General features: G+C 43.4%; 3 protein-coding genes across 8 annotated transcripts; 1 reads left to right on the top strand and 2 right to left on the bottom strand.

Moving 5' to 3' along the window:
* Nucleotides 1-22,614, top strand: LOC110518492 (protein ANKUB1-like). Of its 6 annotated transcripts, none has more exons than XR_005035068.1 (4): nt 1-772; nt 1,220-2,143; nt 16,164-16,307; nt 22,479-22,614. XR_005035068.1 is itself a non-coding variant. In XM_036938064.1 (2 exons), exons 1-2 carry the CDS (start codon nt 615-617, stop codon nt 1,788-1,790), a joined length of 729 nt encoding a protein of 242 aa, XP_036793959.1. In that variant the 5' UTR covers nt 1-614; the 3' UTR covers nt 1,791-2,619. The 6 variants fall into 6 exon arrangements, 1 of the variants encoding a protein (XP_036793959.1); XR_005035109.1 differs by lacking the exon at nt 22,479-22,614 and adding an exon at nt 21,958-22,061; XR_005035112.1 differs by lacking the exon at nt 22,479-22,614 and adding an exon at nt 19,968-20,027.
* On the bottom strand, nt 5,134-9,322 carry LOC118936500. Its single transcript, XM_036936178.1, has 3 exons — nt 5,905-9,322; nt 5,657-5,744; nt 5,134-5,326 (listed from the first exon to the last, which is right to left on the bottom strand). The coding sequence occupies exons 1-3, from the start codon at nt 9,307-9,309 to the stop codon at nt 5,148-5,150; spliced, it is 3,672 nt and encodes a 1,223-aa protein (XP_036792073.1). The 5' UTR covers nt 9,310-9,322; the 3' UTR covers nt 5,134-5,147.
* LOC118966328 lies at nt 9,327-12,105 on the bottom strand. The gene is made up of 6 exons (XM_036989299.1): nt 12,080-12,105; nt 11,763-11,881; nt 11,498-11,534; nt 10,966-11,366; nt 9,370-9,502; nt 9,327-9,335 (listed from the first exon to the last, which is right to left on the bottom strand). The coding sequence occupies exons 1-6, from the start codon at nt 12,080-12,082 to the stop codon at nt 9,327-9,329; spliced, it is 702 nt and encodes a 233-aa protein (XP_036845194.1). The 5' UTR covers nt 12,083-12,105.
* Nucleotides 22,615-22,945: the final 331 nt, after the last annotated feature.

Here is a 22,945-nt window from a genome sequence, read left to right as displayed (position 1 = left end):
ACCTGCATTGCTTGCTGTTTGGGGTTTTAGGCTGGGTTTCTGTACAGCACTTTGAGATATCAGCTGATGTACGAAGGGCTATATAAATACATTTGATTTGATTTGATATTCATAATATTTCAGTTAACAATTTAATCAGCACCCAGATTAGTCTTCAATTTAATTTTCACCCAGATTAGTGTTCAATTTAATCTGCACCCAGATTAGTGTTCAATGTGATAGAACAAAACTCAGTACAGCACATTAATTAGAAAATGTTGTTACAAATTTGAGCCACGAGATGGTGGTAGATTATAAATTTAAATAGCATGGACCTTTGATTTGTCTCTGGATAGAAATGACCCTTGGGCACAGATCTAGGATCAGTTTACTCTCACCAAATCCTAACCTTTACCATTAGCAGTAAAAACACAAACCAGACCTAAGATCAGTGCAAAGGAGCCACTTCATCTTACCCCTGTAATTATATGACTCCTAACTTATATATACTGAGTGTACCACGCCATTGACCTGGGTATGGCCTTCCTTGTGCAGTAGATCAATGGTCCTCTGGCTCAACACCTTATGGATGTAACATAGAGACAAATGGACTGTATGGAACACATTCTTGGTTCATGGAAACCAGGAGGACAACCTGCATGTGTCTCTGTCTCCCAGGGGCTACTCTACGGTTGGACACCTGGGATGGGTGGGCGGAGTTCCTCAGAGGCTGCTTCCTGGGACACAGACTGACCGTCCAACGACACCTGTCTAGGGAGAGACCTGTGATGAGGTCAGAATACACATCTACACACTGAACTGTATGATAGACTTACTATCAACAGTGATGGTACTGAACCTTTATATAGCTTACAATGATAGTACTGACCCTGTATATAGCTTACAATGATAGTACTGACCCTGTATATAGCTTACAATGATAGTACTGACCCTGTATATAGCTTACAATAATGGTACTGACCCTGTATTTAGCTTACAATGATAGTACTGACCCTGTATATAGCTTATAATGATAGTACTGACCCTGTATATAGCTTATATTCTCGTGTTTTTTTCCTTCATATGTTTTTTCTCTTACCCTGATATTTAATACTGCATTGTGGGAAAGAGCTTGCAAGTAAGCATTTTACTGTACTGTTTTATAACCCACTGTATCTTGTGAACTTGACAAAAAAAACTTGAAACGTGTTATAAATACATTGATTCTGTATTATTCCAGGTTCCAGCTCCGGGTGGCACTCTACATCGCTGGTTCTCTGGGCCACCTGGACCTGGCCGGCTGGCTGCTGGAGAGGGGGGTGCGTGTCATTGAGCCGGTGGGGGTTCACCCTTACCGTGAGTGGTGCCACCAGACGGCCCACCCCGACGTCGCCAAGTGTCCCGCTGTTGCCTCCATCGAGCGCGGCCAGCTCACCATCCTCAAACTCTGTATCGCCAGCAGCGTTCTGACCCTTGCCTGTCAGGATCCCCAGGGTCGTGACCCCCTGAGGATCGCCCTTCAGTACGGCCACAGGGAGTGTGTGAGTCACCTGGCCACCAAGCTGTGCTCTGTGGTGGTCCTCCCAGGTATGGCCCTGCCCATGCGGACATACCTCCAGATAAAGGGCTGGGTGAGGCTGGGGCAGAGGAGGGCAGCATCCAGGCACTGCATGGGCCTTAACAGGGCTCCGTTCAGGACCAGGGTGGGCGACACGGTCCTGGTGGACGGCTTCACCCTCCCCAAGATGTCCTCCAAGCCCAGGAGGAGTGAGGCCAAGGCGGGTATCAGGGTGATGTCCACAGCCTCTTGACGTTTGACCCCCATCAACTGCCCATCTCATGTAACCTGCCCGCTCCGCGCCCTGGCATCCCAGGATAAACCTCTTCAACTACCGAAGCAACACCCTGTGGCCACGAGGGATGAAAGAGAGAAGAAGAGGGGATGTGGAGGGAAGGGATGTGAGGAGGATGAGAGTGGGGATCAGAACAGCAACCAATGGAGGAGCAGAGTCCCGCTCCTGCCCATTTCCAGAGACACCAATCTCAGACCTGTGTTTGCCTCACCAAACTCCGCCCAGATCCTCACCACCTCACTGGAGGCCTTTTCTCTCCACTGCGACCGCACACCCAGAGAAAACGCCATATACTGTTTGGCCTTGGCCAGGTTAGTCCGAGTTTAAATGACAGCTACGGTGAATATGAATATTTCTCTGGAGGTTTCTTATGAAAGGTGTGAATACTGTCAGAAGAAGCCTCCTATAATCAGTGGGGGGGGGGAACACATGTAAAAGCTGTTTACACACTTTTTATTTTATTTTGTGCAAGCATTTACCCACCTTTTGTGGAAGATGCATTGAAAGTAGAGGGAGCGTTATTTCTTTAATCCTGAACGGCAATCAGCATTTACCAGTCAATGGTTTTACCACTACATCACTGCCTATGATATACCCTTATCCTCCCTGAATAGATTTCAGTACAAACAAATCATGAGCCAACCATCATGCTTAGAAGGTACATAGTCAAATCAAATCAAATCAAACTTTATTTGTCACATGCGCTGAATACAACAAGTGTAGATCTTTCCGTGAAATACTTTACTTACAAGCCCTTAACAAACAGTGCAGTTCAAGAAGAGTTGAAGAGAATATTTACCCAATAAACTAAAGTAACAAATAATAAAACAGTTGAACTTGTCCAGTGGCCATTTGATTAATTGTTCAGCAGTCTTATGACTTGGGGTTAGAAGCTGTTATTGGTTTACCCTAACAAGTCCTGAAACAAATCATGAGCCAACTATCATGCTTAGAAGGTATATAGTGTCAGTCTTATTGGTTCACCCTAACAAGTTGTTTCAGTATGGGGAGAGGATAGAATGTAAGGGCGCTTCATTAATGTATTGAAGCCATTACATATACAGTATTTCACAATGCTAGGACACAGATTTGGTCTCCTAACCTTGTTCTGGTTGATTGACTCTCTAACAGTGCCTTCACACAGATACCATGTTTGCAGCAGCTGAATGTAGCGCGGACTCTGTCCAGGAGGAGTGCTCAGCACATTGGGTAGACACCAGGATCCTGGTCATTAGGCAGATTAAACATACTGAAACAAGGAGGGACAACCTGGAATTGTCCAAAAAGGAACTCTTATTTGAGTTTTTATTTTTATTTTTTACAGTGAACAAGATGAGACTTTGGAACGGATGATGCCTGAAACAATGCGGACAACTTAGAATTTCGTTCCTTTGGATGAGGCTTATAGATATAGTCAGTACTGTGTTTGATTTGTGTGCAGAAAGTTTACAACGGCAGGCAGTGGATTCTCAGTCATTCCTCTCAAGGAACAAAAAACGTATCATATTTCACTGGCTATTTGTAGTAGCCAAATGTGAATGGAATTATTATTATTCTACAATCATTCAGTTGACTGAATGTGACTGTGGTTGTGCTGTATGTGACTATGTGGTTGTACTGAATGTGACTATGTGATTGTACTGAATGTGGTTGTACTGTACGTGATTGTAAGTGTTTGACATGGGTCTAATTGAGGCCCCCCCCCCCCCCCCCCCCCCCACACTTAACACTAGTTTTTATCCATAGAAATCCTCACTTGCTGATGAAGACCTATAGTGGTTGAAATCAATGTAAAATACAGTATGAACACTGCTGCCTTAAAACTATTTTATTAAGATGTGGATCATTATTGCTCATTTAAATGAGTCTGTGCAGTGTCAAAATAATACACCTGATACATAAGGGGGGAAAATGCTAAAAATACCACAAGACATGAAATAATGGCATTATGGGAAAATAATACATACTGTATTTCACATAGAGTATTTGACAAACTCTTTATTTACGTTACAAAACTGACAACTACTGTGACGATGTGTTAGCACAGCATGTGTCATCATTCAGTCATCATCATAGACAAGTCCGTTAAGAACAAATTCTTATTTACAATGATGGCCAAACCCGGACGACGCTGAATAGCTTCTACCCCCAAGTCATTAGACTGCTGAACAGCTTCTACACCCAAGTCATTAGACTTCTGAACTTCTTCTACCCCCAAGTCATTAGACTGCTGAACAGCTTCTACCCCCAAGTTATTAGACTGCTGAACAGCTTCCACCCCCAAGCCATTAGACTGCTGAACAGCTTCTACCTCCAAGCCATTAGACTGCTGAACAGCTTCTACCCCCAAGTTATTAGACTGCTGAACAGCTTCCACCCCCAAGCCATTAGACTGCTGAACAGCTTCTACCTCCAAGCCATTAGACTGCTGAACAGCTTCTACCCCCAAGTCATTAGACTGCTGAACAGCTTTTACCCCAAAGTCATTAGACTGCTGAACAGCTTCTACAAAGTCATTAGACTGCTGAACAGCTTCTACCCCCAAGTCATTAGACTTCTGAACAGCTTCTACCCCCAAGTCATTAGACTGCTGAACAGCTTCTACCCCCAAGTCATTAGACTGCTGAACAGCTTCTACCCCCAAGTCATTAGACTGCTGAACAGCTTCTACCCCCAAGTCATTAGACTGCTGAACAGCTTCTACCCCCAAGTCATTAGACTGCTGAACAGCTTCTACCCTCAAGTCATTAGACTGCTGAACAGCTTCTACCCCCAAGTCATTAGACTGCTGAACAGCTTCTACCCCCAAGTCATCAGACTGCTGAACAGCTTCTACCCCCAAGTCATTAGACTGCTGAACGTTAATTAAATGGTCACCTGCACTATTTGCATTGACCCCCTTTGTTATTGATGTATTTTTCTAATTGTTTTCCAATGACTCTCTTGAATTGGCTCGATGCACACTCACTACACTCTACCCACACATTCACTGACCGACTTTCACACTAGCTGCTGCTACTGTGTTTATTATCTATCCTGATTGCCTAGTCACTTTTACCCTTACCTACATGTACATACTGTATTACCTCAACTACCTCGCACCCATGCACATTGACTCGGTACTGGTACTCCTTGTATATAGCCTTGTTATTGTTATTGTGTTACTATTTAGAAAATATTTTCTTAATTTTTAACTCTGCATTGTTGGGAATGGGCTCGTAATAAAGCATCTCACAGTTGTTTTCGGTGTATGTGACCAATACGATTAGATTCTCATCTGAACTAATGAATGCTCTCGTTGTTATAATGAGGAATTTATTTAAATAATTTGGTTTTCCTTGAAGATTTGAATGTGCTGAGAAAGCCTTTCGTGATGGATCTAGACAATCTGGTGAAAAGGGAGGGTTTGCGACTCTTCTCTTCAAGTGGGAAGGACGATGCGATATCATAAATTCCCTCTGGAGAAAAGGAGCCATGAGATGTTGTCATCGTCTCTGCAACGAAAGACCATCCAGCATGCCATCAATTTACATTTTTACTCATTTATCAGACACTCTTATCCAGAGAGACAATTAGGATTTGGTGCCTTGCTCAAGAGCACATTGACAGATTTTGCCTCGTGAACTCAGGGATTCTGAACCAGCAACCTATCGGTTACTGGCCCAACCTCTTAACCCACTAGGCTACCACCCAGCCCACAGTACAGTATGTCATAGGTAACAACTCAGAGGAGTACAATGTCTTTCCAAATGAATTAGTGTAATGGTAAAGGGATAATGTCTCAGTCTTGACTGAGCAGCAGCCTAAACAGCAGCAGGGCTTACCTGTAAAGTACACAGTAGGGGAAATGTTCTGAGGCTGGTACTCCAGAGACTCTTGAGGACAGAGGTTCTTACTAACTTTCTTGGAACCCTGGTTGGTGGGAAAAGGCACATTAAAACAAACTGAAATGTTTTCGATATCTTAAAGTACAGCATATCAACTGCAAAGAAGCAGTGCAATGCCATGACACAAAGAATCATATAAAAGGTCAACAGCAGTGTTATTCATGAAAGATGTATGTGTACTATACCTTTGTATTGAAGGTGAGGACCTGCTCTCCAGTACTGCTGATGGTATCCCTTTCCAAATCAAACACGCCTTCTACAATGTCACTGGTGGCCACGCTGGTAGCGGACTCAAAATAACATTTAGCAGTGGCTTTGGTGATCATTTGAAGAATGACCATGCAAGTAGAAGTCTTTGGATCGTTCTGGACTGAAACATCAAAGTTTATGTTTTCATACTCATCTGACCACTGTCTCAGGAAGCACTTCACTGTCTCTTCAGCAAATATCTGGAGAAGCTGAGAGGAGAGCTCCTTGGATATGGCACATTGTTCATTTCCCCATTTCAGCCTTGAAAGAATGGAGTCTGAAGCACTTTTGGCTGCTTCCAATGTTAAGACCTGTGGAGTGCTGTGGCTGTCCTGAAGGGCTATCACTTTATCCACCAATTCATGGCTGAAAATGTGGATGGTCCAAGTGGAAATGATTTTTCTCAATTTCCTAACAGCAGATCGGAGGTTGTCAGGATGAGAAGCACCCTGTCCATTTTCCTGTGTGTTCTCAACACTTTCCACCATAATGTCCACTACCACCCCAGCAGCTTGCCTGACTTTGTCCACAAAGGTTACAGGAAGTAAGTCCTCTGTGTGAAACAAGTCCTCAATGATTGTGTTTCTAACAATGGGAAAGTCAATCTGAGCAGGAAACTCAGTGGGGATGGGAGTCCCGGGTAAAGCAAAGTGCCATTTCGACTGCCTTAATTTTGAAGTAGGTGTTAGAGAGATGGAGGAGCGTGAAGAGGTATTTCTTGTATTTTGGCTGTCAGCACTCCTACAACGGATCGTGTCAATATCCTCCAGCATGGATCCTGAGAGCTCAGTGGTTTTAGGTAGTAATTTGTGCGGAATGTCCACACAGGCATCGTTTCCACCAGGTGTAACACTGCTCTGGTTGACCTCAAGATGGCCGAGACTTGCTCTTTGTGATGCAGGACTGCTTTGATATGTAAAGATTTGGATTGAACCAAGTGTTGTGTCTGATCTTTGAAGATCTTTTCTGAGAAACTCCGTAATCTTACTTTGCAGACTGTAGTAGATGTTACGAGCAACAGACCAGATTATTTTCTCAGAAACCTGTCCAGTGGTGAGCAGGGAGGTTCCAGATACCATGTCAGATGATTGGGTGGTCTGGGTGAGCTCCTGCTGGTCTTTCACCATGGTTTGTATAATATCAGTAGATGTGGTGGATGTAGATACAGACTGGAGGTACTTATCTGTTGTACCTTCCTCCACAATGTTAAATGATCTAGAGAGAACCTCACTCACTCCTTTCTCAGCTTTGGTTTGGAACTCATGACTAGAGAGTTTTTGGAGGCTCTTTGTTGAAAGACTGTGGGAAGATGCAATGCCTTTGGAGGCAGCCGTGCTGCAATCTAGACTTACTGGAGAGGTTCGCTCAGGAGAACCTTGGAGACGTTCAAACATGTCTTCACATGGTGTTGGGGACCTTGACAAGGAGATGTCCTTCAGCTGAGACAGAACACCACCTACCAACATGTTGACCTCAAGGGACATATCAGATATTTTCTTTCCTACTGTGGAGAAGCAAGGTGCATTTGATGTCTGATCCTCGCATGAGGTCAAGATTGTTGAAATTACCTCTTTGGTACTATTGGTCAGTAGAACCTCGTCTGTTTCAGTCCAGAGAAGTTTTGAACTCTCGCTGACACCCCTGTGTAGAGCCACTTCAAGGTTCAAACTGTGCAAGTGAGGCACACTCTTACTAGCTTGCCTCAAGTCCTGGCTTGCCAAACCAAGGTACTCCTTAGTCCCAAGATTTCCAGAGTCCTCTGTGGGTATATGACTAGACATTCTTCTCTGCATGTCTGACCTCCGCTGGTGAATGATGAAGTCCTTTAATGTCTTCTGAATATTGTTATATAAACTAGTGGTAGCAGACCAGATCCTACTCTGTAGCTTTTGTGCATTTTCCTGGAGGTCAGGTTCTCTCTCCTCTACTTCTGCAGGTTGCGCCAAGCTCTGCAGGTCTTCCACAAATGTGTCAATGATGCCAAAGGCAGCAGAATCCGCACAAATATCCTTTGACCATGTGTACTGGTTTTGAATGGAACAAGACCTGGAATAAGCAGGCTGTGCACTAGTTAAGCTACTGGTGGACTTTTTAACTAGGAACTCACTCACTGCTTGAGTGGCATTTCTCTTAAATTCCTCACTTGAGAGTTTTCTAATACAATCTAACAGACTGGTCAAAGAAGCTGTGGCCTTACTTCTGCTGTCCTCAATTTGACAGGGGAACTCACATACTATTGGTGATGAGGACCTGGAATGGGAGATATCCCCAAGCTGAGCCAGAACACCCTCTACAAATGTCTCTCTCTCAATAGAGAAGCCTGATCCTTTTTCTCCAACAGTGTTGTACAAGACCAGAAGCTCTGAGATGACTTCTTTGGTGCAAGTTGTCAGAAGGAGCTTGCTTTCTTCTGACTCAGTTTTTGCCCAAAGAAGTTTTGAGCTCTCACTTAGGCCTCTTTGTAAAGTAACTGCACCAGTGGACTCTGGCAACTGAGGCTCATTCTTACTGGGCCTATATTTCATGTTTAAGCAAGGAAGTGGAACTGTCTCCTTAAACTCAGCATTTGTGATGTTGTCATCAGATGTGACAATGCTCTTTAAGGCACATCGCTGAAGCTTGCTGAAATAATCTTTCAAGTTGTTTTGGACGCTGTGGTAAATGTGAACAGCAGCAGACCAGGCACTCTTCTGTTGGGGACTCTCTTCAGATTCAGCCAAGGACTTCATATCTGACACGAAAGTCTTAACAACTACTGACGCTGTTGAGCCCACTGGGTGAATTGACTCTGTCTTTACAATGCCAGACAATGTTTGACCTGATACAGCACCTGTTAACTCAGACTGAATGACTGAACTAGGAAAGCTCAAACTACTGACTTTTTTGTCAAGAACTCCACTCACTGCTTGTATTACTGATGTTTGAAACTCCCGGCTAGAGAGTTTTTGGATGCTCTTAGATGTGAGCGTGCAGGAGGAACCAGATTCACTAATATTGTAGCTGCTCTCGTATTTGCTTATCAGGGCATCAAGATCCTCAATGAAGCCAACATGCGATGCCAAAAACGTGATCTTGTCCTTCAGATCTTCCAGCAAATTCTGTTTGTTCTCGTCAACAAAAGCCACCATTGTGTCAGAGATCATGGTCATGACTTGCCCTGTTAGACTCTTGCTCTCTTGGTCAACTTTTTCAAGTTTAGCAGCCAGCTCTCTCACCATGCTCTCAGTCACCTTGGTCTGTGAGTCTCCCCTTACCGGTGTCACTACAGAGGTTTGGCTAGCGGAGGCACTCTTAACGACCACTGATAAGGCCGACTTGACATCTTTAGCCAACTCTGCCATTACAGCAGGGGTTAGCATCATAAAGCCTGTACTTCCAGATGGAGAATTGGACATGCATGCAAGTTTGGAGAGAGAATCTTGCAGGCTGTCCTGTACACAGGTGACAAGGGTGTCCTCTGAGACACCTAAGAGGACTTGTAGCGTCTCAGAGTTGGTTGTTTTCTTCTGCACATCAGACAGAGAGGTTAGAGTCCTTGGGGAAAAAAACCGCAGAAATCATCAAAGTCAAACAAATAATATGTAAGGCTGTGATGCACATTCAGTGTGTCAAATACATCTGCACCATTGAAAACAATGAGGAAAACGCTGCTGTTTCTCTGAGAAAAAACCTTAGTGTGATGTCAGCCTAACTGCTTAATTTCTAAAGCCCAATAAAGTGTATTTTGTATAAGTCATTTGTATTGAAACTGGCCTGTAGATATCTATCTATCCTGGCAATATCTATCCTCTACAAAAATCCAAATTGCTATAAACTTCAAATACTGTAACTTCTAATAACTTCAAGGACAATCATAAATACAAGGCAGTTTGAAGAAATGTTAAAGGGAAATTTCTAAATGTTTCAACTTCATATTCATCATCTCCAGCACCACCCCAACATCAGCATATGTGAAAAACGGGCATTTCTATGTTTTGTAGTAAAAAAGAAAGAGGAAGATAAGTGTTTTCTATGACATCATCAACCAATTAGTAGGAAATGCCTACTCATAATTGGTTAAAATCACACGATGCACACTGATGATGTGATTAGAATCTAGAGCTGAGCATTTAACCAACATTTTTGTTATTTTTCGGTTTTTAAACAACTAATTGACCGACGTCGGCTCAATTATTTGAATTCCATATAGTTAATTTTTTTCTTCTTCTGTGAGCTCGATGCTCAGTTTCTGTAGAGATAAATCAGATCAAGCACGAACTATGCAATGTAGTAGGGAGTTGTAGTTTCCAACAGGCCAATATTCTACATAGTTTAGCACAGAAAATACGGCAATTAATTCCCATAATCCATTGCACGCCCACTTGCTTGTCCACTCTGTGTGGAGCAGATACGGAAACCTCATTAACTGAGACGGAGAGACGAGAGAATGCATGAGAGAGATAAAAAGCAGTTGCGTTGCGAGGATTCTCTACCTGGAAATACATGATCTAAGTGATTGACAGTTGGTGTTCAGCGGTCATAAAAGTAGGTCTTATTTACTTAGAAGAACTACTAAAATAGTGATTTTGTCAGACAGGATAAGCAGCAGCTCTATAGAGATGAGTTGATGACTTGGAATGAAATAATAAAGTCATCAAATAAATATTTTATATGAGAAAGTAAATGATGTTGATAAGTCATAAACAGTAATGGACAGTCACTACCATCATGGGACTTTTATTCATTGTTTTATTATGTGTTGTTACAGCATTCAACACACATAATCCATAGTGCATTCAATGTCTAAAAAAAGTATTGAAATCCAAAACCGTGATTATTTTTTAAATATTTGAATGGAAACCAAACCAACCTCAAAAAGCACTAATTTCTCAGCACTATTGGAAACAGTTACGTCCCTCTATATTTTTTTTACTACAAAGCATGGAAATGTGTAATTTTCACATATGGTGATGCTGGAGATGAATACGAAGTTGTTAAATTTCCCTTTAAGAACATACCTCATGGCCCCCTTGGGCAGGTAGCTTCCACTGCCCAGACTGCCCTTAGTCAGGTAAATCTCCTTGAACTTAAGTTGTGATTCCTGTTCTTCTTCCTCTTCCTGCTCCATACAGTTGGAGGAAGGGTAGGGAGTCGGGATGCGAAAGCTATTGTAAGACTTTCGACTGCCTGGCCTCTTAGGTACACCAGCCTCAGTAAATCTCACGCGGGACTTGGTGTTAGTCTTATCGTCTAACAGACTGGTGAGTGACGCTGTGAGAGATCTCTGTGACAATGGAGAAGAGGCAGCATCTTGGATGCCCAGTAGTTCGTAAAGACCTGGGATGATGATCTGCATCAGCTTGTCCGATAAAAACTGGACAATCCTCAGACACAAGCCGGCAAGCTGTTGTTTTGTCAGCTGTATTCCAGAAACAGAAGAAGTGTTTTAAAATGTTGCATAGTGCGTCTTTCAAAAGCTTATGAACAAGGTTAAACATTAGGCAGAGTTTTCATGGTAATCTGATTAAATTGTCAGTAACATGATCTTACCGGGTCAAACATACCCTCACGAATCCCCCTCCATTGCCTGAAAACAATATTGTTATAAATGTTGTCATATCAGGATGCGTGGCAGAATAGTTTTTATTTAATTATTTGCCTGATCGTGAAGTTATACTTGCTTTGTGTCAGTTGTTTTGGCAAAATTGCAATGTGACAACTTTTCTAGCACTGAACATTTTTTTCAGATTGATCAGTTTCTAATTTGATCCTATTTCCTTGAAGGTGTGATAGTACCAAAGAAAACAGAACATACTTCTCAGTTAGGTTTTGAAGGAAGTCCATAAGTGTCAGATGTTCCACATTGTTGAGCTTTCCCTCTTCTGTGGTTTCCATCACTGAGGTTGCTCTGCTCCTGGTAGAATTGCTCTGCTCCTGGTAGAAATGTAATTATATTGCAAATAATCAAACTTAATTAACAACAAATATCATACTGAAATAATTATTAACTGTTAAAGAGGGGAGGAGCATTGGCAACGTTGGGCCAATTAAACAACTGCAACACAACAGAGATGGTTGTGGTACGTCAACATTGCCAATGATAGCATCACTGAAATGACAAGGTCAACATACCATCTCATTGACAGCTTCAGAGGTCAGGTGGTAATCCATCACACAGACAGGCAGGTCTAGAGACTGGGACAAGGCTCTATGGTCATAACCAGGAGAGAATGGAAACATCAGAGCAGTCCCAATGGCAGAATCTAACCACTGTCTTCATGTCAAAGACTCACTCACTCATTTGCTTTGTCAAACCTACCCCTTAGAATGACTTCGATATTAAAAACCCAGGCTTTCCTAAAATGTTTACCTCAGCCAGTCTAGAACCCAGGTGTGTCTACAAAACACATGTACTCCTCCATAAGGTTCATGGCTTGCCTATTGTTTTATCCCAGTACAAGAGGGGCAACTGGATTCAGGATTAAACACAAGCAGTCTTTAAGGTATATCTTATTACAGTTTAGGCCTACCTTATTATTTTCTTCCATCTGGCAATATCATTTTAAGGAATGAAATCTGTTTTGTTGCTAGTATTATTAGTAACTGTAGGAAAATACAGCTGTAAAGTACAAGAATCAGCTACTTTCTGAAGGGCAGCCAAGCTCATAAGCAATTTAGAACCTACAGACAATTATGACAAAGTTGGAACGCATGATTGCGTCACAAACGCCTTGTGGTCACATGTTATTTTAGGGCGTGGCTCCGCATTCGTGACCGGTTCTCATATTTATTTTTCCCGGTATCCGTTAGTGCTGGAATTTGCGATTAATACTTTTCTCATGCCGAAACCGGATTAAATAAATACCGGTAGTTAAATGACAAAAAATATGATATTCGCAATGTCATTAAGCAACAACAACAACAAAAACATAAATAGCTACTACAATTTCTAAACATGATTTTGTCATCAGTTCAGTACCATTTGTTTGATTTTGTGGACCCACGACTAGACTTTATCCATGTTAGCTAGTTGCTAGCGATGCTAGTCAGCATAGGCTGCTACGTGATAAACAGTTCGCGTTAGCGAATTAGCTACCTAGCTAGCCAGCCTAACAAGCTGTCAAATCCAATGGAAACCGATGCAACCCTGCTGCCAAATAAGGGCTAGCTCGATGACCCGTGGTAACAGTGGGGTCCCCATGAGTTTCAAGGCTTTAATAAGTGCTATCGTGCAGAAAAAGAGAATAAAATACTGGTTGATGAGCTAGCTAAGTTAGCAAGACGGGTATGACCGTTAACAGCGTGCATGCACAAATGCATGACGACACATTGAATATAAGTGAAGCAGGCATGCAGAACGAGATCGCCCCACCAAGCCAGATAGTAGAGGGGTACAACAACGCCGGGACACAGAGGCATAGCTCATACAATTATATTTTGTTCCAGTCAATGACAATACATGTTGAAAAATAAATACCTGCGTCAAATATATGGCATCACATGCTAGTACAAAGATAGCTTGCATGATTATTTTTTTTTAATCCGGGGACCACTAGATGTCCTCGTATATCCACATTTAGATCAACTGTACTTGATTTTTCATCAGTACTGTGAATGACAAGCCCACTGAATCTAGTTTAATAATCTTTATACTCAGCAGGTAGAGGCCTAGGTACTTCAAATCAGTGCTTAATTTGAGCAGGATCATGCCAGAACAGGATCCGGCACCGTTCCGTTCTGGACTGTTTTGTTCCGGAACCTACTTGGCCGAATCCGGTACCTCTCGTGCCATGAAAAATAATTTTCACTTTTTGCTATGTAACAATTATAATAAAAGCGATCAAAGTTCATTCGAGTTGCCTCTTCGTCAATTATCCTGCCCCCTCATCTCTCCAGAGTTGCACTTCATCATTTGTTTCCTTATAGAATCATAGCTGCATGAAGGGTTCTGGAGGAATTTTCTAAAGTTACGGAATTACTGCTGTCTGTTCAGAAATAAATTAAATCATTCAGAATAGCCTAATACGTCATGAGAAACCCTATAATTTAGCTACAAAGGACCAATGGCCCCTGTTTTTAAATAGCCTAGCTGCGGATTGTAGCCCAATAACAAAGAATAGCCTACAGTCGGGAACGCGAGGCAAATCTGTCAGTGAAAAAACAGCACGCAGACAAAACAGGCCTTTTGCAATATTTCAAATACAATCGAGGGAAAACACAGGTTGAAAAGCAATGACTCTTGCTGAAAAGATAAGACTATGCTGTAGACTACCAAAATATTTGATCAACTCCCAAACATTGTTTTACAAAACAGAGAGAGGGAGAGATAGGCTTTTGACACGAGCGCATCGACAATCTCCAGCGAGTGAGCTGCGCATCATTGGGTGAGTCAGTGAAACTGGAAAGCATTTTTAGGACTAATTTCCTCCTCATATTGTAGCCTACTATATGTTTCTCCACAAACCTAGGCCTATAGGCTATTGATGGATTCAAGACAAGGTCGTTTTTATTGATCTCAGATACTAAGTTTGTCAGTGTCAAAGTAGCCTGCCATTTCGATCATTTGTGCGGATTAAAAAAAGATAATGCCAAAGTCTCCAGTTATGTAAAAGGATGTAGAATTGCACGAAATGCGGTTTTAAAAAGGCCAACACTTTCCCGGACCCTAGGCTACTAAAAATGTTCCCCATGTGTTCACCTACTGTAAATGGCTCTACTCTACTGCTCTACCCAAATGTGATGATATGCGTTCAATGCTCTATTATAATAGGTGATCTTTTTTCTCATGAGTTCTGGTACCACAGAGCCCCTCCTCTGGCACCTCCCAATTTACAAATTAAGCTCTGCTTCAAATTTTTATTTTACAAGGCAAGTCAGTTAAAAACAAATTCTTATTTTCATTAAAGGCCTAGGAACAGTGGGTTAACTGCCTGTTCAGGGGCAGAATGACAGATTTGTACCTTGTCAGTTCAGGGATTTGAACTTGCAACCTTCCGGTTACCAGTCCAACACTCTAACCACTAGGCTACTTGTCTTCATGAAGGGTTTATGTGAGCCTGTTTGCATCCCTCCCAGCTGCCCACTGCATTGAGGCTAGGTAACACAGTCGCCACAGATAAATCCATGATAACCAAAAACTTCAACAAGCATTTCTCAACGGCTGGCCATGCCTTCCTCCTGGCTTCTCCAACCTCAGCCAACAGCTCAATGGGAAAGGAAGATGATTCTAAGAAGCAATTTGTTCATTTGGCTGGTGTCAAGTAAAGTATGTGACTAGTACTTACAATAGGAGACATGGTTATGTGATGGGGTGATAGTACTTACAGTAGGAGACGTGATGGGGCGATCGTACTTACAGTAGGAGACGTGATGGGGCGATGGTACTTACAGTAGGAGACATGTGATGGGGCGATAGTACTTACAGTAGGAGACATGGTTATGTGATGGGGTGATAGTACCTACAGTAGGAGATATGGTTATGTGATGGGGCGATAGTACTTACAGTAGGAGACGTGTGATGGGGCGATAGTACTTACAGTAGGAGACATGTGATGGGGCGATAGTACTTACAGTAGGAGACATGTGATAGGGCGATAGTACTTACAGTAGGAGACAGCCACGCCAGCAGTGCTTTGTCAACATTGTCCCATCACGCACGAGTGACTCCTGTGGCGGGCCAGGCGCAGTGCACGCAGCAGTGCCCGCTGACACGGTCGACACGGCTGGCTTCCAGGTTAAGCGGGCATGGTGTCATGAAGCAGTGTGGCTTGGCTGGGTTGTGTTTCGGAGGACGCACGGCTCTTGGCTCTCGCCTCTCCCAAGTCCATATGGGAGTTGTAGCAATGGGACAAGACTGTAACTACCAATTGGATACCACTAAATTGGAGAAGAAAAAAAAAGAAGTCACCTTGGGGGTTTGTGGTATATGGCCAATATACCTCCACGTTGCGTTGTGCCTAAGAACAGCCCTTGGCCGTGGTATATTGGCCATATACCACACCTCCTTGGGCCTTATTTCTTAATTGTACACATTTGGACACTTTTACAATTATTGTATGGTAAACATTGACATCTGCCTGGGTGGAACACCCTCCATAATGGGTGTCTGTGTGGGACACCCTCCATTACGGCTCCATCAGTGCTGAGCCCTCTCACTCTGATTGTATGGGACACTCAATTACGGCTCCTTGTGTTTCCAATCTTCTTCCTCTGGCAGGATTACTTCCACGTGCAACTGTCAGACGACAAGCAGGTGAGGTACTTCCTGGAGCTGAGCTATGCTGGTGCCATCCTTCGGGACAGCTGGGTCCTGACAGACGTTGGCATCACCCCTAGCAGTGCCATCTGCTGCCTGCTGAAGGTACCAGCCGAACACCTAGCTGTTTCTACCCGTGCTTGAAAATGCATATCAAAGTGAGCTGGCTATTGCTTGAAACAGCTTCATACTATCATTAGCATAAAGTGTTTCAGATATAGTGTGGTAATATATAGTATTGGTTATATAGTATGGTTAAATAGTATGGTTATATAGTATGATTATATATATTATGGTGATATAGAGTGTGGTAATATATAGTATGGTTATATAGTATGGTTATATAGTATGATTATATATATTATGGTGATATAGAGTGTGGTAATATATAGTATGGTTATATAGTATGATTATATAGTATGATTATATAGTATGATTAGGTATGATTAGGTGATTTAGTTCATTCAAACAGGTGCCATTAATACAGGTAACGAGTGGAGGACAGAGGAGCCTCTTAAAGAAGAAGTTACAGGTCTGTGAGAGCCAGAAATGTTGCTTGTTTGTAGGTGACCAAATACTTATTTTCCACCATAATTTGCAAATAAATTCATTAAAAATCCTACAATGTGATTTTTCTGGATTTTTTTTCTTTCTCATTTTGTCTGTCATAGTTGAAGTGTACCTATGATGAAAATTACAGGCCTCTCTCATCTTTTTAAGTGGGAGAACTTGCACAATTGGTGGCTGACTAAATACTTTTTTGCCCCACTGTATAGTGTGGTGGTATATAGTATGGCGATATATAGTATGTTGAGGTCACCCTGCTTGAGACTTAAAGTAATATTGCCCTTGCTCAACCAAGACCATGGTTATGGTAGAGTATTTGGTTAGTATGGACACTGCTTTATACCGAGACCATGGTTATGGTAGAGTGATTGATTAGTAAGAACACTGCTTCGTGAGTGTGAAGTGTTGTTGTACAGAGGTCCCTGGGTACATGTCCAGAGCCAGACAGGGACAGAACTCACTCTGTTCCACAAAGTTCTGTGGAAGATTTGCTAACAGAGGAGAGTGGTTATGTATCTAAGTACAAATTTAACCATCAGAATAATGTTCATTTGTGTTCCTTACTCCTTACTTACACATCCCATCATTGACATAGTCAAAGCCAGACCTTCTGTCTGTCTCTCCTTCTTGCTGGTTGACTAGAGTGGAAATCTATAGTATTGTATGGTTGACCTGGGATAGAGCTGAAATGTGGCCCGATGTAGTGTTGCCTTTGTACCAAACACCCTTACAGTCATAAACCTTTTCCCCATGTAATCGCCTCGACCTCAGTCTGGTGTTCGCTAACAGTATCTGAAGAGTCTGTATACCCAGTGGTGTATAGTACAGTAGAGCACAGCAGAGTACAGTAAAGTACAGCAGACAGAGTACAGCAGAGTACAGTAGAGTACAGTAGAGCACAGCAGACTACAGTAGAGTACAGTAGAGCACAGCAGAGTACAGTAGAGTACAGTAGAGCACAGCAGAGTACAGCAGAGTACAGCAGACAGAGTACAGCAGAGTACAGTAGAGCACAGCAGAGTACAGCAGACCGAGTACAGTAGAGTACAGTAGAGCACAGCAGAGTACAGCAGACAGAGTGCAGTAGAGTACAGTAGAGCACAGCAGAGTACAGCAGAGTACAGCAGACAGAGCACAGCAGAGTACAGTAGAGTACAGCAGAGTACAGCAGAGTACAGTAGAGCACAGCAGGCCGTATAGTAGGAGAAGAAGAGGCCCTTTCATGGGTTCATTGAAATACATATTCATATATTTATATATTCTTGACCCAGAAAATATAAAAAACTATCGGCCTATATCGAATCTTCCATTCCTCTCAAACATTTTAGAAAAGGCTGTTGCGCAACAACTCACTGCCTTCCTGAAGACAAACAATGTATACGAAATGCTTCAGTCTGGTTTTAGACCCCATCATAGCACTGAGACGGCACTTGTGAAGGTGGTAAATGACATTTTAATGGCATCGGACCGAGGCTCTGCATCTGTCCTCGTGCTCCTAGACCTTAGTGCTGCTTTTGATACCATCGATCACCACATTCTTTTGGAGAGATTGGAAACCCAAATTGGTCTACACGGACAAGTTCTGGCCTGGTTTAGATCTTATCTGTCGGAAAGATATCAGTTTGTCTCTGTGAATGGTTTGTCCTCTGACAAATCAACTGTAAATTTCGGTGTTCCTCAAGGTTCCGTTTTAGGACCACTATTGTTTTCACTATATATTTTACCTCTTGGGGATGTTATTCGAAAACATAATGTTAACTTTCACTGCTATGCGGATGACACACAGCTGTACATTTCAATTAAACATGGTGAAGCCCCAAAATTGCCCTTGCTAGAAGAATGTGTTTCAGACATAAGGAAGTGGATGGCTGCAAACTTTCTACTTTTAAACTCGGACAAAACAGAGATACTTGTTCTAGGTCCCAAGAAACAAAGAGATCTTCTGTTGAATCTGACAATTAATCTTAATGGTTGTACAGTCGTCTCAAATAAAACTGTGAAGGACCTCTGCATTACTCTGGACCCTGATCTCTCTTTTGAAGAACATATCAAGACCATTTCAAGGACAGCTTTTTTCCATCTACGTAACATTGCAAAAATCAGAAACTTTCTGTCCAAAAATGATGCAGAAAAATTAATCCATGCTTTTGTCACTTCTAGGTTAGACTACTGCAATGCTCTACTTTCCGGCTACCCGGATAAAGCACTAAATAAACTTCAGTTAGTGCTAAATACGGCTGCTAGAATCCTGACTAGAACCAAAAAAAAAAAAAAATGTGATCATATTACTCCAGTGCTAGCCTCTCTACACTGGCTTCCTGTCAAAGCAAGGGCTGATTTCAAGGTTTTACTGCTAACCTACAAAGCATTACATGGGCTTGCTCCTACCTATCTCTCTGATTTGGTCCTGCCGTACATATCTACACGTACGCTACGGTCACAAGACGCAGGCCTCCTAATTGTCCCTAGAATTTTTAAGCAAACAGCTGGAGGCAGGGCTTTCTCCTATAGAGCTCCATTTTTATGGAACTTTCTGCCTACCCATGTCAGAGACGCAAACTCGGTCTCAACCTTTAAGTCTCTACTGAAGACTCATCTCTTCAGTGGGTCATATGATTGAGTGTAGTCTGGCCCAGGAGTGGGAGGGTGAACGGAAAGGCTCTGGAGCAACGAACCGCCCTTGCTGTCTCTGCCTGGCCGGTTCCCCTCTTTCCACTGGGATTCTCTGCCTCTAACCCTATTTCAGGGGCTGAGTCACTGGCTTACTGGGGCTCTCTCATGCCGTCCCTGGAGGGGGTGCGTCACCTGAGTGGGTTGATTCACTGATGTGGTCATCCTGTCTGGGTTGGCGCCGTGTCATGGCGGAGGTCTTTGTGGGCTATACTCAGCCTTGTCTCAGGATGGTAAGTTGGTGGTTGAAGATATCCCTCTAGTGGTGTGGGGGCTGTGCTTTGGCAAAGTGGGTGGGGTTATATCCTTCCTGTTTGGCCCTGTCCGGGGGTGTCCTCGGAATGGGCCACAGTGTCTCCTGACCCCTCCTGTCTCAGCCTCTAGTATTTATGCTGCAGTAGTTTATGTGTCGGGGGGCTAGGGTCAGTTTGTTATATCTGGAGTACTTCTCCTGTCCTATTCGGTGTCCTGTGTGAATCTAAGTGTGCGTTCTCTAATTCTCTCCTTCTCTCTTTCTCTCTCTCGGAGGACCTGAGCCCTAGGACCATGCCCCAGGACTACCTGACATGATGACTCCTTGCTGTCCCCAGTCCACCTGGCTGTGCTGCTGCTCCAGTTTCAACTGTTCTGCCTTATTATTATTCGACCATGCTGGTCATTTATGAACATTTGAACATCTTGGCCATGTTCTGTTATAATCTCCACCCGGCACAGCCAGAAGAGGACTGGCCATCCCACATATGCTCTCTCTAATTCTCTCTTTCTTTCTCTCTCTCGGAGGACCTGAGCCCTAGGACCATGCCCCAGGAATACCTGACATGATGACTCCTTGCTGTCCCCAGTCCACCTGACTGTGCTGCTGCTCCAGTTTCAACTATTCTGCCTTATTATTATTCGACCATGCTGGTCATTTATGAACATTTGAACATCTTGACCATGTTTTGTTATAATCTCCACCCGGCACAGCCAGAAGAGGACTGGCCACCCCACATAGCCTGGTTCCTCTCTAGGTTTCTTCCTAGGTTTTGGCCTTTCTAGGGAGTTTTTCCTAGCCACCGTGCTTCTACACCTGCATTGCTTGCTGTTTGGGGTTTTAGGCTGGGTTTCTGTACAGCACTTTGAGATATCAGCTGATGTACGAAGGGCTATATAAATACATTTGATTTGATTTGATTTGATATTCATAATATTTCAGTTAACAATTTAATCAGCACCCAGATTAGTCTTCAATTTAATTTTCACCCAGATTAGTGTTCAATTTAATCTGCACCCAGATTAGTGTTCAATGTGATAGAACAAAACTCAGTACAGCACATGAATTAGAAAATGTTGTTACAAATTTGTGCCACGAGATGGTGGTATATTATAAGTTTAAATAGCATGGACCTTTGATTTGTCTCTGGATAGAAATTGCCCTTGGGCACAGATCTAGGATCAGTTTACTCTCACCAAATCCTAACCTTTACCATTAGCAGTAAAAACACAAACCAGACCTAAGATTAGTGCAAAGGAGCCACTTCATCTTACCCCTGTAATTATATGACTCCTAACTTATATATACTGAGTGTACCAAGCATTAGAAACACCTTCCTAATATTGAGTTGCACCCCGCCTTTTGCCATCAGAACAGCCTCAATTTGTTGGGGCATGGACTCTACAAGGTGTTTGAAAGCGTTCCCCAGGGATGCTGGCCCATGTTGACTCCAATGCTTCCAACAGTTGTGCCAAGTTGGCTGGATGTTCTTTGGGTGGTGGACCATTCATGATACACACAGGAAACTGTTGAGTGTGAAAAACCCCAGCAGCATTGCAGGTCTTGACACAAACCGGTGCACCTGGCAACTACTACCCCGTTCAAAGGCACTTAAATATTTTGTCTTGCCCATTCACCCTCTGAATGGCACACATACACAATCTATGCCTCAATTGTCTCAAGGCTTAAAAATCATTCTTTAACCTGTTTGCTCCCCTTCATCTACACTGAAGTGGATTTAACAAGTGACATCATTAAGGGATCATAGCTTTCACCTGGATTCACCTGGTCAGTCTTTGTCATGGAAAGAACAGGTGTTCATAATGCTTTGTTTACTCGGTGTATAAACACAACATAGGTATTTATGTAAAACAAGTGAATTTACTGTATGTCCATGGTCTTATACTTCAGCGGGAGCCGATGGTGCGTGTGTTCAGTGCCATGACGGGGGAGACCCTCTCAGTCTTGGGCACTGTGTTTCTCCTGAGTACGTCTGTGGCCAGGCACATGACCCTGGTGTCCCAGCAGTGTGGGCTTCCCGTCAGCTCCTTCAGACTGAGCTCTCCCACCGGCCTGCAACTCTACGATTGCAACCGGCTGCACGACTACGCCATTGACCTGGGTATGGCCTTCCTTGTGCAGTAGATCAATGGTCCTCTGGCTCAACACCTTATGGATGTAACATAGAGACAAATGGACTGTATGGAACACATTCTTGGTTCATGGAAACCAGGAGGACAACCTGCATGTGTCTCTGTCTCCCAGGGGCTACTCTACGGTTGGACACCTGGGATGGGTGGGCGGAGTTCCTCAGAGGCTGCTTCCTGGGACACAGACTGACCGTCCAACGACACCTGTCTAGGGAGAGACCTGTGATGAGGTCAGAATACACATCTACACACTGAACTGTATGATAGACTTACTATCAACAGTGATGGTACTGAACCTTTATATAGCTTACAATGATAGTACTGACCCTGTATATAGCTTACAATGATAGTACTGACCCTGTATATAGCTTACAATGATGGTACTGACCTTGTATTTAGCTTACAATGATAGTATGATAGCTTATAATGATAGTACTGACCCTGTATATAGCTTATATTCTCGTGTTTTTTTCCTTCATATGTTTTTTCTCTTACCCTGATATTTAATACTGCATTGTGGAAAAGAGCTTGCAAGTAAGCATTTTACTGTACTGTTTTATAACCCACTGTATCTTGTGAACTTGACAAAAAAAACTTGAAACGTGTTATAAATACATTGATTCTGTATTATTCCAGGTTCCAGCTCCGGGTGGCACTCTACATCGCTGCTTCTCTGGGCCACCTGGACCTGGCCGGCTGGCTGCTGGAGAGGGGGGTGCGTGTCATTGAGCCGGTGGGGGTTCACCCTTACCGTGAGTGGTGCCACCAGACGGCCCACCCCGACGTCGCCAAGTGTCCCGCTGTCGCCTCCATCGAGCGCGGCCAGCTCACCATCCTCAAACTCTGTATCGCCAGCAGCGTTCTGACCCTTGCCTGTCAGGATCCCCAGGGTCGTGACCCCCTGAGGATCGCCCTTCAGTACGGCCACAGGGAGCGTGTGAGTCACCTGGCCACCAAGCTGTGCTCTGTGGTGGTCCTCCCAGTTATGGCCCTGCCCATGCGGACATACCTCCAGATAAAGGGCTGGGTGAGGCTGGGGCAGAGGAGGGCAGCATCCAGGCACTGCATGGGCCTCAACAGGGCTCCGTTCAGGACCAGGGTGG

Source organism: Oncorhynchus mykiss, chromosome 1 (genome assembly GCF_013265735.2).
Source record: "Oncorhynchus mykiss isolate Arlee chromosome 1, USDA_OmykA_1.1, whole genome shotgun sequence".
NCBI classification, from domain to species: Eukaryota; Metazoa; Chordata; class Actinopteri; order Salmoniformes; family Salmonidae; genus Oncorhynchus; species Oncorhynchus mykiss.
This window is presented reverse-complemented; position numbering and strand designations above follow the sequence as displayed.